The following is a 14,887-nucleotide window of genomic DNA, read 5'->3' on the forward strand; positions in this document are numbered from 1 at the left end:
TCATGACTTTCCACTTGCCGAGTGCTGACAGTTAATTGAGACCACTGACCAAAACAATTCTTATGTTTGAATGAACAAAGATGCAAAAAGGTGCGAGAAAAACAACAACAAACCGACCACTTTGAAAGTTGTGTAGTGAATGGCTTATTTACTTTAATAAAATGTATTTATTAATTTTAGTTCTGGGCAACGGTTAATCACAATTAATCGAATCCAAAATAAAAAAAATATATATATTCTACACAGTTCATGTGTGTGTACTGTGTATATTATATATATATATATATATATATATATATATATATATATATATATATATATATATATATATATATATACACACATTTAAAATATATTATGTTTATATACTAAATGTATTTATATTTAATATAAATTACATTTATATGTTTATATTCATATAAATACATGTAAATATTTTCGAAATATATATTGTATGTGTGTATATGTACATATAAATATACACAGACAGTACACACATTTACAATCTAAACTTTTATTTTTAATGTGATAAATATTAATTAATTTATATAGAAACCATACGTCAAATATACATAGAACTATATTATATTATTACTTCTTGTTCACATATACAACAAATAATGTTTTTCTCAAAATGTAATCTTGGACTAAAATATATGGAGAGCAAAATTCTAAATATATATTTATTTATTTTATATATATTTTCAAAAATATACTTAAAATGGCCAACAGAAAATACATTTTTTATATATATTTAGAAATATATTTAAAAACTAATGTTTGCCATCTGGGAACAAATTAAGTGTGTTGCTTGATAAGGAATCCACAACTGGACTTGAATGTGAGTCGATTAAGGACTCGCTCATAACACACATTAATTTATTTATTCTGGCATTTATTCTGGAAGGAAGGGTCACTAAGTACAGACCAAATAGATTCCACTCACTCACTAATCAAAAAAACTTCCCAACAGCACACCACACAGCCAGCACCGACGCAGCACTACGGTGATTGATTGCATGAGTTTGCGTGACAGCTTCCTGTGGCCTCGACTGGGAGGCTTCCACGCCTTGCATCGCGACGCACCTAAACACCGCCCGCCTCTCGCTTGCACCCCCAAACGCAGGCGGTGATTGGGCAGTGCAAATGTCTCAACTCCCCTCGACCATCGAGCACCGGTTGAGCACATTCTGTCACTTGCGATAGCGTTAAATGGAGAAACGTCCCTGCGAAGGGGCAACCGGAGTATATATCAGTCATGGAGCAGAGAACGGCCCTGATCGATCGAACATATCGGTAAACAATGATCAGAACCACTGTCAGTTCCAGAACGAGAAAACGCAGACGAAGAAAACAGGTTGGAAAACAGCAAAACTAACGTTAATTGTTTCTTTTTTTCCTCTGACAAGCTTCGAATACATGTCGTAGCATGATTGTTTACAGTAATACAGCATCAGTTCATTCAAATGAGGAGCATGTTTGGCTGACTGTACTGTTTGGAAGAGTTATATCCAGTGTTAGCCGCGAAGCTAGCTAGCGTGAAGGGACATTGACCTTGTGCACCGGTTTCTCAGCGCGCATTACACATTTCCCTGACTTATAATTAATTTGCAAACATGCCTCTCAGTTTGGGTCGTTTTAACAGGAATGGGTTCGTCGAGATCCAGAATAGCCTGTTAGCTCTTGCCGCGTCGCTGCCACAGCAACATGAACCGGCTCCTGTGGAATGTTCCTGCTCGTAGCTTAAGCTTGTTCTGTTATTTCCTGTCCGCCATGATGGACAAGCAAATCTCTCAAACTTCACTCATACAAAACCTTTGGTAATACATTTCGGGCAACGCAGTCAGCTATGCTAGCTTTTGCTGTCACAGTCGCTAGTAATGGTGTCTTAGAGGTGGATGTCTGGCCAGCTTAGCTCGAAACGCGGCCTATTGCTCTCTGACAGTCATGTGAGTGGGCCTGGCAGTGATTGGGCTCGCGCTTACCACCTATTCGAATTCGGCACCAAGTGGCCTGGATAGAACGCGGCGGAAAATTCTACAGCTAACTTTAGCTGTACGGCTACAAACGTTCCACAGCCGTAAATACAAACAGCCTGGAGATCCTGTACATAAATGCTGTCACAATGCACGCGTTGACGTGTAGATTTACAAAATCTGTTGATAAAAGAATGACATTTCTGTTATTTTTATTTTAAAGTGCAATTTATTGACTCCGTTAAACCTGCCTTGTTTATACATATATGCAACGTCTGTAGAAGCTCATGCCTCGCGACGAAGGCTGCCAACTCTTGTAGAACTCTCGTATATGTTTGATTTCATTAAAAAAACAAAGTGACAAACATCTTTATTGTGTGCATTATCCCCTGTAACTGTGAGCCATTTCAATAATGCACAACAGGCGTCGGGTTAACGTTAACTGCTGATATCAAGCTATTTGTTGTTACGGTTCTGTTGGCTATTGTGACGTTACACCGATAATTATCGCTAAAACTGTTCATATGTAATGCTTAAAATGCCAAGCGCCTCTTGCAATGTATATTTACTGTTGTATTGCACATAATCCTGTTGATGTACCAACAATAACATCTTCCTGCGGCTAAAAATGCAGGCTGCCCAGTTAGCATGCTAAGCTAGCTGATGACTTGGTCGGTTTGTTGACCGAGTGTGCCCTGGTAGCCCATAGTTGGTTCTAAATGGTGTAAACTTGGTTTCAAGGAAACCAATAAGACCGCTAAATGATTTTTGTTTATTTCATGCAGTGTAAACTTTGCCAACTGCCATGTTGCGATTAACCCAATTCAACTAGTGTGACTTCACCACACAAATTAAAGTTCACATTCTGTATTCAGCTATGTGTTTTTCATTAATATCGGGATCTTAAGACGTGGTCCAACAGTCCTGGGGAACTACCCAAATATGACTGAGTACTCCATTTTGACACGTCATACCTCCGGTTAAAAATAGGGCGATGTCAGACTTGAGCCGGCCGATGAAAGCACACTTGCATGGGGTGCTCTCTTCATGCCTCATATTTTCAGGTCGTCAAGAGCCGTTTTAATGCTCAAACCACTTTTTACTTCATTAATTCATTCCACCCTTGATTTGGGTTTTAGACTACATTGCCCTACTGCCTTGTTGGTTCAGCTTGTTTACATATACTGTACAAAGACAGATTTTCTCCCGTGTGAATTAATTTGAGTCTGTATACCAGGTTGCCAGAATGGAATTATTGATGTCAGCCTTAAGCTCCTGTAAGGACATTCCTTCAGCTGCCATAAATAGTTTCCAAAGAAACCATGAAGTCTAGCAGACAGTCTTATGCACACTTGCCTGACAAAAAAAACAAAAAAACATTTATGTCTTTTTGATTGTTATTATTTCAAGGAAATCCAAATATAACGATCCTGTTGCAGAAAATGCACATGGATTGTTTTTACTGTTAATTTGTGGAACTAGTAAACAAATGGTAAAAAAAGGACAACAAGTTTACTGTATATTTTTAGCTTTATGTACAATGTTTCAATTCAAATGTCTTTATATAGCACAGAGAAATTCACAATAAACTCTATTTGAAATAAATGCAAAGCGTACAGGAAAAATAAAAAAGTTATCATATAAATGTTATGCAACACAACCTTTGTCAGTATTGATAATAATAATTGATTTCTTGAGGACCAAGCATATTAAAATGATATCATGATGGCTTTTTAAAGTACATGAAAATGGAAAACAGTCATTTAAAATTGCAATAATATTTGTTATATCACGCACACACATTTATTCTTTATTTTATATTATTTATTTATTTATTGACAAATGTTCTGCAGAACCCTTGTGAAAACCGCTGATCTCTGATTTCACTTTATTGGCAAATAATTAATTTGATAAATTAGCTCTGTTCAGATCTAATTTTGTTTTGACTATTTAATCATAGATATTCCAAAGTTTGAGTTATTTTAATCTGGTTATAATTGGAAACACACAGAATATCCTGCATGGTTGTTCCGTGTGAGATAAAAGAGTCAGCTTGTCATCTGCCTGACCCTGGCTTGGTTCCACATAACATACCTAGTCTAAATATTCCTCAATCTTGCGCAAACATTCACTAGATTTGACCTGTTCCCTTTATGGAACTTGAGATCTGATCTGGATTTTTGCCCCCCCCCCCCCCCCCAAAAAAATGGGTTCAGTGGATCAATTGATGTAAATTTGCAGTTTGCATTTCATTTATTTATTGTTTTTTGTTTCTCCCCCGTGCAGAAAATGGCAAAATAAATGGAACTCTGAAGGAGGGAGAGGTGACTCCCACTTCTTTTAACCCAGACAGCTCCCTGCACCCTGTGAACAGCAATGGTGACAGACACCTGCTAGATATCCACTTGAAAAATAAGCCCACCCGACGGGCCTTTACCACTGACTCAACAGGGGACAGAAAAGGTAGAAACACTAGCAGGAACAGCATGGACTTCAAAAATGACAAGTCCTCAGAGTTGAACACACTTGAGGGCAAAAAGGAGGCTTTAGCTACTTTGAATGGTGTGGTGTCGCTCAACTCTTTACCACTTGCCAATGGTTACCCTAGCAAACCCGGAGCTGACAATGATGGCAGTGGCTCCGAGAGCGGATACACTTCTCCCAAGAAACGCCGGGCCCAGAGGAATGGCAAAGCCGCGGACAATGTGACTGCTTTTGCCCAGGGAAAAGCCATGCAGCAGGGCGGCAAACAAGACCACGGCCCTGTGGCACAGGACTCAAAACCCGAACTGCACCTAAAAGCCAAGGAACCAACTGCCTCTGCCACCACACCTCCTCTGCTGGTGGCTGAACTTCAGCGCAAGAACTCAGACAGCAAAGTGGCTGGCAAACGGTTTGAGGATCGCTCCAGCAAGGTTAAGGTGTCTACCTCCACCAAAGAGGACTCATGGACCTTGTTCAAGCCTCCGCCTGTCTTTCCTGTGGACAATAGTAGCGCTAAGATAGTGCCTAAGATTAGTTATGCAAGCAAAGTGAAGGAGAACCTCAATAAGACTGCCCAAGCTGGCGGGGAGGCTCTCACTCCTGCTCCCCAGGTGCCTGGGAGACCGCCACAGGTCCCCATGTCTGCGGTGAAAACCATCACCTCGGCTAGCTTTACCAACGGTCCCCTGCTGGGGGAAGGGAATGGTTGCCCCCTGCCTGGTCCCCATTTTAATGCCAGTCCTCTGCTGGCGACCCCAGCTGTTGCCGCTGAGAATGTAGCATCTCCCCTGGGTAGCGGCACTTCCGCCATCGGAAGTTCCTCCACAACCTCTGTGGCTGAGCCCAGGAAGCCCAGTCTGTTTGTTTACCCCGTCACCCCCCCCAATATGCAACTCTCACTTCCTAGCGGCCGCCAAGCCGATCCCCCTGCTGCTCCGACAAATCAGAAGTCTCTGGGGGACATTTTTCAGAATCAGTGGGGCTTGTCCTTTATCAATGAGCCTAGCGCCGGACCAGAGAGCATGGCGTGCCGCTCGAACAGAAAGGAGGTGCCGGTGGAGGTGAGCTTTCAGGGAGGCTGTCCTGCTACAGTGGCCACTCAGACTTCCAGTGCCTCTGAGAGACCAGATCCACCCCCCTTTCCCAAGGCTCACGAGCCAGAAAAACGGACTAATGCTCAGAATTTCAGTCGAGGAGTGAGTGGTGGTGCCACGGTGGCAAGCGGGGCCGTACCCGAGACCTCTGTACCCAGCCTGGATGCCCAGAGAGACGAGACGGGGGTTTTTGGTGCAATAGTATTTTGTTCTTCCTCTAAGGACATTTGTGCCGAGCTGTGTCCCACCTCCCCAGCAGCACCTAAGGTGGCTTTGGCCAAGGACCAGGGCCATACTAAGGGCTTTGACAGGAGGTCTAGTTGGGGGTCGTTTGATCTAAAAGCTGCTGTAATTTACCACACTAAAGGTAACTTTCTATTTTATTTTCTTGCTAAGTACTTTGCATCCATTTTGGTAGATTATGCATGTACACTAAAGAAGGACAAGTACAGTAAAGGTTTTATTAAAAAAAAAAAAAAATTGTGATCATTAGACTACAAAAAACACAAATTCATAATATTTTATTACTACTGATAATAATGTTTATTTATTTATTTAGGGTTAGAGTTATATCAGTATAATGGTTGCACTTTATTTTACACTACGTGTATTAACATGTACTTATAGTGGACTTACAGTGTATTTATCTAAGAAAGTTCTGGTAATACAAGGTAAATACATGGGGTAGGGTTAGGTTTAGGGGTAGTTCAGGGTTAGTACCTAGTTATTACCTAGCTATATAATAAGTACATAGTATGTACATAGGGAACAGGACTGTAAAATAAAGTGCTACCATTATAATTCGTCCCCATGGAATTATAAGGTTCTATCTGCGTTCTGAGTAGTTTTGAGATATTGAGTTTTAAAGTTTTTGTGTTCCATGGACTTCTGTAGATAGAACCTTTTTGTTTTTTCAATAAAAAATCCCAGAATGTACACAACTTAAAATAAAACATCACATAATGTAAATAAATTGTCACAGAATAAGAATATGTGAATAACTCAATTTTGACAAACATGTCAGATAGAACCTTATAATTCCAATGGGACGAATTATAAAAAGTTGTTTGTTCTAATTTGTATTTCAAATCTGTTTTTTGTTTTCGAATCACTGAAGTCTTTATAAAATTTTATTTAATTTAATCTATATTGTAAAGGCAACAACAGATTAATAGCATGAAGTCCCAGCCTCACTTTTTTTTTTTGGACAATTTCTTTTCATCTGAAAAGTTCTGTTGCTGCTTCCATTTCATTGTGACTTTAAGATTCTAAAGAAAAGTAAATAATTATCCAAAAAGGCATAATTCAAATAATTTCATTTTTGGAGCACATGGCTTTAAAGACATTGATTGGCAGTGCTGGGTAAGTGACTTACAGATTGTAGTCCATAACTGATTACATATAACATGATGAGAATGTTATTGAATGGATTACACATATTAGGTAATGTAGTCTTACTACATCTTTTATTAATTTTAGATTATTTTTGACCTAAGTCGTTTATGACATAGATTTGAATGGGATTTTTTTGTGCCATGTTGATGCATAAAGCGAAAGAAAATATATTCCATTGTTTGTTATCAGCATCATGAAATGCTTTGAACATTCCATTACAGCAGGGTTTCTCAAACTGTATATACAGTATTGTTCAAAATAATAGCAGTACAATGTGACTAACCAGAATAATCAAGGTTTTTCATATATTTTTTTATTGCTACGTGGCAAACAAGTTACCAGTAGGTTCAGTAGATTCTCAGAAAACAAATGAGACCCAGCATTCATGATATGCACGCTCTTAAGGCTGTGCAATTGGGCAATTAGTTGAATTAGTTGAAAGGGGTGTGTTCAAAAAAATAGCAGTGTGGCATTCAATCACTGAGGTCATCAATTTTGTGAAGAAACAGGTGTGAATCAGGTGGTCCCTATTTAAGGATGAAGCCAACACTTGTTGAACATGCATTTGAAAGCTGAGGAAAATGGGTCGTTCAAGACATTGTTCAGAAGAACAGCGTACTTTGATTAAAAAGTTGATTAGAGAGGGGAAAACCTATAAAGAGGTGCAAAAAATGATAGGCTGTTCAGCTAAAATGATCTCCAATGCCTTAAAATGGAGAGCAAAACCAGAGAGACGTGGAAGAAAACGGAAGACAACCATCAAAATGGATAGAAGAATAACCAGAAATGCAAAGGCTCAGCCAATGATCACCTCCAGGATGATCAAAGACAGTCTGGAGTTACCTGTAAGTACTGTGACAGTTAGAAGACGTCTGTGTGAAGCTAATCTATTTTCAAGAATCCCCCGCAAAGTCCCTCTGTTAAAAAAAAGGCATGTGCAGAAGAGGTTACAATTTGCCAAAGAACACATCAACTGGCCTAAAGAGAAATGGAGGAACATTTTGTGGACTGATGAGAGTAAAATTGTTCTTTTTGGGTCCAAGGGCCACAGGCAGTTTGTGAGACGACCCCCAAACTCTGAATTCAAGCCACAGTACACAGTGAAGACAGTGAAGCATGGAGGTGCAAGCATCATGATATGGGCATGTTTCTCCTACTATGGTGTTGGGCCTATTTATCGCATACCAGGGATCATGGATCAGTTTGCATATGTTAAAATACTTGAAGAGGTCATGTTGCCCTATGCTGAAGAGGACATGCCCTTGAAATGGTTGTTTCAACAAGACAATGACCCAAAACACACTAGTAAACGGGCAAAGTCTTGGTTCCAAACCAACAAAATTAATGTTATGGAGTGGCCAGCCCAATCTCCAGACCTTAATCCAATTGAGAACTTGTGGGGTGATATCAAAAATGCTGTTTCTGAAGCAAAACCAAGAAATGTGAATGAATTGTGGAATGTTGTTAAAGAATCATGGAGTGGAATAACAGCTGAGAGGTGCCACAAGTTGGTTGACTCCATGCCACACAGATGTCAAGCAGTTTTAAAAAACTGTGGTCATACAACTAAATATTAGTTTAGTGATTCACAGGATTGCTAAATCCCAGAAAAAAAAAAAATGTTTGTACAAAATAGTTTTGAGTTTGTACAGTCAAAGGTAGACACTGCTATTTTTTTGAACACACCCCTTTCAACTAATTGCCCAATTGCACAGCCTTAAGAGCGTGCATATCATGAATGCTGGGTCTTGTTTGTTTTCTGACAATCTACTGAACCTACTGGTAACTTTTTTGCCACATAGCAATAAAAAATATACTAAAAACCTTGATTATTCTGGTTAGTCACATTGCACTGCTATTATTTTGAACAATACTGTAAGTGGGAAGTTAATTCCGAAAGGAAAAAATAAGAATTGGAGTGGATCAAATTATGAGTTATTTGCTGCTGATGTTTGAAGATGTAATCCTTTGAAAGTAACTAATCTTATTATAAGAACTTTATCACATAATATGATCTAATTACAAGTTCTCTAATATTTGGAATCTGATTACGTGATCCAGATTAACATGTAACTACCCAGCACTTCTGATTTGTATCATTTTGGTCAACCAAACTTAAATGTGTAAATGTCTGTTCAAAAATATTGTTCAAACTAATTATCAGTCTCTAATGTATAAAAATTGGGCTTTGTGTTATCAGTTTGTGTGCTGCAGATAAATTGGTTTAGACTAGCCTTATCAAATTAGAATGTTAAGGTTGTTACTGATATTGTGTGACTGAAATATATAATAATATATTATATATATAATTACACATATCAGTGTATACTATAAAGATGAAAATAAAAATGTAAGATCTTCATTGAATTGTAGCTGTACGTGGGTATTTTTACACTGAACTTGAATTTTTCTCTTCTTTGCAGAAATGGAATATATTTTGAATTTGCAAAAACAAGGTAAGCTACCATTTACCTCTTGTGTTTGACATCTTTTATTGACAACTCTTGCCTCAGCATGTGATTTAAACCCTAAAAGATTCATAATTTAGATATTGCAACCCAACGTCTTCTCACATCCCTCAGCTCTTCCCATATCATTTAGAGTTCCCAATTCTCACCTACGTACGTCTTCCTCAATTTCTCGTAGATCCAAATCGAGTAGTTCTCTACAGTGAGTCATGGGACGGACCTGCTCAGTGAAGCTGTGTCTGGACACTATATCTCAGATGAACTCTGCTGCAAAAAGATGTGCTTGAGGAACATGGCTGCAGCCTCGAAACATCCTGAATCAGAACTAATCCAATCTTAAGATGGTTTAGAATGGACCTTGTTACCCATCAGCAGTCGAGGCTGAGCGCAGAGGAACAGAGTGCGCTTGGGAAAACGGGTTAGCTGGTTTTAGAATATTAGAATGGAAGAACAGGAGCTGTGGAACTCAACTCTAATGCGTCTAGTGGATATGTTGCTAAAGACAATTTCAATGACTTTGGGGACATAACTCACACGTCAAACACTCATGATAACCCTGTCATGGCATTCGGTTGGGCGGAAGCTTCTCCTTTAAGTACTCATGGACCTAAAGAGAGAGAGATCACTATGTGTCCCCTCTTGAATTCAAATAATCAAGTAGCCTCGAAGTGGTCACATTGAATTCATTTGGGCACAGAACCGGAGTGAATTAACATACTGTGGCCAGAGGAACTACATAGCTTTTTTTTTTTTTTTTTTTTTTTAGGAGATTCGGGGGAATCGAACTCCATTTATGTGCGGGAGGCATTAGTTCAAGCCTTTGGAATTAAATAATTGTCTTAATTTAATTTCTGGACAATATTGGGTCAGTCCTGTTAGTGACACGTCTCCACTTCGTATGTTTGTTTGATTTAATTTTTTTTTCTTCATTGAAATACTTAAAAACTCCAAGGGCAGGTTACGAGGTACACTCGGATTGGGAAAGCGCACGCCCTGTAGTGTGCGTGTACATGTGCAGTACGCTGCTCCGTGTGTCCTCTTTTGGAAGAGTTCAAAGTGCTATTGTCGTCTCTTCACGCTTCCGTCACCTGACAGCCATTCAAGTCTCTTGCTCGTCGTGTGCGTGTGTAAACGGCGGGGCAGAGATCATGCTATATTCCTTTATCTTGAGTGTTTTATGTTTTTAATTTTTTAAGTAGCTGTTAGAACCCGGAACTAATCAATAAGATGTGCCACACCACACAGTTGCTTTAGCTTCAATGCTATAGGTACATTATGGAGGTTTTAGTTCAGTTTGGTTTTGTTCTGCAGAGCTGCTCTTCAAAATAGGGTTTTGTTTTTGACCCTAAAGGCAGTAGCAACTACTTTAGCTTTATTTGGAACTACACCACAATTTAGAGGGAACCTAGAGAGCAGTCGCTGGTGAACGATCAGACTTTTTATTTCACTCAAGAGACTAGAAGCCCCTAGTTTTTTTTTTATTGAGCACCACAATCACACTTTTATGCTTTTTATTTCTTGACTGTTTAATTTGTACCTTTTCCATGCTTATTGGTTAAGCAGTTGATAAAGTACACATGAGCCTCATCAATAGAACCACCGTTGACAGGAATTCTGCCGTTGTGTAAAAATGTTTCTCTTTCTAATGTCAGAAAATGCATATTAAACTTAAAGTCTATTCTGTTTTATCATTTCACAGATTAATTGATTTATACATAAGAATCAGTAGCACTTTACGTATTATGTTCTTGAATTGTATGTCCTTAAACATTGACATATCAGTACATATTTGAAATTCTAGTAATTAATCATAGGTTACTAACTTTAACCTCTGCCTAAGGACTGTCAGTCCACAATCTCAAAATAAAAAAAAAATATATATATAAAAAACAAAATGTAAAAAAAAAGTGAAAAAAGAAAGAAAATAAAAAAAGACACTCAGGTAGAATTAGGGCAGTGTTCTTCTATCTAAAAATAAAACAAAAATGCACCAACAGTGTTATTGCCAAATATGAAAAGACGTCCCATGTTTGTAACAGCTGTTTTGTTTTAATTGTAACTTTTGAGGGATTTAAGTTTTGACTGAAAAGCCAATGCTTGCATCTTCATATGTATCATTTGGCATCAATGTTTTCTTTACATGACAATGAAACACTGCCAGGTGAAAAAATGTAAGTACACATGGAAGACGTTAACCGCACTACGTATCTGTATGTCTTTCCTTTGCCAGAGGTTTTTTTTTTTTTCTTTTTTTTTTTCTTCCATGTTTTAAATGCAGCATGTAATGGTTTCAGTAGTCAGTCTTCAGAAAACGTGGGATGTTTCATGATTATTTCTTACTCATTTCTTATTTCCGTTTCTGTTCTTGATGTATCTGAAGTCTGTCCGATATCTTAGTTCAAAAGATACTGCAAAAGCTGTCGATGAAACGGATGCAAAGTTGTTAAATTCTGCTTCATCTTTTCTAATTTTGGTCCACTTAAAAGCTTTGTGCAAGATAGAGAAATCCTGCAATTGATAATTAGCTTTTCGTTGGCTTTTTAGAAGCATATCTCTTTATTGCTTCACTTGAGTTTTATTGTAGTTATCTAAATTTTGTCTTTAAACAACTCCCATAGAGCTGCTTTTTTGATATCCAGTGTATTTGTTTAAGGAGTTATGATGTAGGCATAATTTATAGCCATCTGTTTTTACATTAAGTCAATTATGAAATACCTTTTTGAACACCGTATTGTCCCGGTATCCCTGTTTCCGCTTAAAGGGATCGTTCACATAAAAATGTAAATCCTGTCATAATTTACTCAACATCATGTCATTCCAAAACCTAAAAAATTTTCAGACCCCGCTGACTATCACTGTATAGATGAAAACAGTTGAAATGGGCTTGGAATAACATGAGGGTGAGTTAATAATAGCAGAATTCAGATTTTAGGGTGAACTGTCCTCTTAACTCAGATATGTCTTTGTAAATGTTGTCAGCAGAATGAATTGAACCTGGTCTTTGTTTCAAAAAACTCAACTCCAGGGGTCAAATGCACATATAGAGGTTCTATGCACAGAATGCAAACAAAACAGACTTTATATTTTGGGGGGTTGCACATTAGCTTAATTTCCTCATTTTAAATAAGCACTTACTACCCCACAAATTATATTATAATTGCAATATAAATTATTTCCATGAATCTTAAATCGCTCCCTTTAGTGTTTAAGAGCAATGAGAGCACGCATGGATGGGAGAGAGTTACAGTGATACTTAGATGGTGTGTTTGCGAAATCTGTACGAAGAAAATGCATATTTGTCGGCATATTCAAATTTCACGTGTTTTCTTGATGTGTGAATGATTATTGTCCTGACAACTCAACTTTTTGTGTGTGTGGATGGATATGTGTGTGTCTGTTCGTGTGCAAGCATGTGTATTTGTCTTCATTCAAACGCTCAATTATATGCAAAGTTAATATTGCGAACTTTTCAAGTTCAGGGTGCCTGTTTTAAGCGATATATTAAACAGAACCACATCATAACATGAAAAACTCTTGCTTTTCCTTTTCCCCTGTCCCTACATCCCCATTTCCACCCAACAGTCTTCAGTTGTGCCATGTTTTGAATGTTAAAAGTTTGGATTAATATTTCATTTTATGTTGCTCCCTCTAAATTTCCTACAGTGGACATGAAGAGGGGGTTACATTTTGTCTCAAGAATCTTTGTCACTGCTAATAAACTTGTTGAAAAAGATCTTGTTCTCTTAGTCGTCTTTTCAATTTCTCTGTTGAATATGACTATTGTTGAAAAAGGAATATACTGGGTTCAATACAAGACAGCCTGTGGCCTAATGTTGATTTCCCCAAAAATGTATTTCACACCCTATTAAAGAAACGCAAAAATACAAATTACAGTGAGTTACTTACAATGTAAGGGGAAACAATACTTTAAACAAAAAACACTTTTTCAAAAATACACCAACAAATTGTAAACAATATGCATGTAAACACGTTTAATTGTGATAAAATACCTGTTATTCTTCAGTTTTACAACTTAAAGATTTAAACAATAGCTCAAATAATTAGTTTTTATACGCTTTTGTAAAATTGTAAGCTGCACAGAAACTGGTTCCATTTACTTCCATTTTAAATGCCTCTCCGTGTCCTTTGTTTCTTTCTTATTTATTTTTTTTATTTTATTTTTTTATAATTTTAGAAAAGAGTAGAAAATATTTTTGAGGTGGTAATTATACCAAAAATCCTATTTGATTTATCTCAATTAGTATTAAACTCGGAAAATTTAATTAAATAGTTCTCGAGCGATGCATACCTGCTCCTTTGATACAGCAACACTTTGTATTTCCGTCTTCATCTTTATAACCCTGACTTACGGTTATTACAGCATTTAAACAGGACAGACGGAAACTGTGTTTTCCCAGGGAAAGTCCCAGCATCCCTCTGGTGTTTCAGAACTGGCACTGTTATAAAGGTGAGTCAAGTAAAGAGAATGCTGGAGGGTGAAGAATAAGGACATCGGGATAAGTGTGTGGTAGCTTAACATTGAACTAACTAAAATATAACACTAAATTAAAACATTGGTGGTTAATTTGATTATCGGCTATTTTTATTTGTCTACGCATTTAGTTATTGTTTGAGGCACTCGAAATGTAGAAACCATACAATTTTAACTACTGCTTCAAGTTAATTATGTTGTTGGTGTATTGTTTCTGCTCCAACTCGGTAATAATTTAGAATCGTAACACTAGATGTCGCTGTTGCCCATCATAATGTCCAGGGTAAGCCTAAGGGGGCCTACATAAACCACCATCGAGAGTGAAAAGTGTACTACTAGATGGTTAATGGAAGACAAATGTGACCCTGGACGATAAAATCAGTCTTAAGTCTCTGAGGTATATTTTTAGCAATAGCCAAAAAAAAAAAAAAACACTGGGTGAAAATGATCGATTTTTCTTTTATGACAAAATCATAAGGATATTAGGTAAAAATCATGTTCCATGAAGATATTTTCGGAAGTTTCCTACGGTAAATATATCAAAAAAAAATTTGATTAGTAATATGCATTGTTAAAAACTTCATTTAAAGGTGATTTTCTCAGTTTTTAGATTTTTTTTGCAACATCAGATTCCAGATTTTCAAATAGTTGTATCTCAGCCAAATATTGTCATATCATACAGGCTTATTTATTCAGCTTTTAGATGATGTATAAATCTCAATTTAAAAAAAAAAAGTTACATTGAATTTGGTTTTGTGGTCCAGGGTCACAAATGGTCTTTAAGTACACAAATCCCCCATGCGCATGCAAAAACACTATGCATAATATGATGACTTTATATTAAATCCATTGTTCTTTCAGATTTTCACCACTGTAATAATTATCAGACTTAAATATTGTTGAAATTAGTCATTTATAAGCAGTGTTGTGGGTAACGCGTTACAAAGTAACGCGTTAGAGTACTCTAATTACTTTTTT

At 37.3% G+C, this 14,887-nt stretch overlaps 1 protein-coding gene across 1 annotated transcript; it reads left to right on the top strand.

The window, feature by feature from the left end:
- The first annotated feature begins 976 nt into the window (after window positions 1-976).
- On the top strand, window positions 977-13,150 carry LOC113058568 (nuclear fragile X mental retardation-interacting protein 2-like). Its single transcript, XM_026226574.1, has 4 exons — window positions 977-1,357; window positions 4,263-5,921; window positions 9,373-9,405; window positions 9,596-13,150. Exons 1-4 carry the CDS (start codon window positions 1,213-1,215, stop codon window positions 9,646-9,648), a joined length of 1,890 nt encoding a protein of 629 aa, XP_026082359.1. The 5' UTR covers window positions 977-1,212; the 3' UTR covers window positions 9,649-13,150.
- Window positions 13,151-14,887: the final 1,737 nt, after the last annotated feature.

This window comes from Carassius auratus, chromosome 40 (assembly GCF_003368295.1).
Source record: "Carassius auratus strain Wakin chromosome 40, ASM336829v1, whole genome shotgun sequence".
NCBI lineage: Eukaryota > Metazoa > Chordata > Actinopteri > Cypriniformes > Cyprinidae > Carassius > Carassius auratus.

Excerpts from the sequence above, each read along its gene's own strand:
- LOC113058568 (XM_026226574.1), top strand. The coding sequence starts at position 1,213 with ATGGAGAAACGTCCCTGCGAAGGGGCAACCGGAGTATATATCAGTCAT. Across the intron at positions 1,358-4,262 it reads AACGCAGACGAAGAAAACAG|AAAATGGCAAAATAAATGGA; the intron begins GTTGGAAAACAG and ends TCCCCCGTGCAG. Across the intron at positions 5,922-9,372 it reads TGTAATTTACCACACTAAAG|AAATGGAATATATTTTGAAT; the intron begins GTAACTTTCTAT and ends TCTTCTTTGCAG.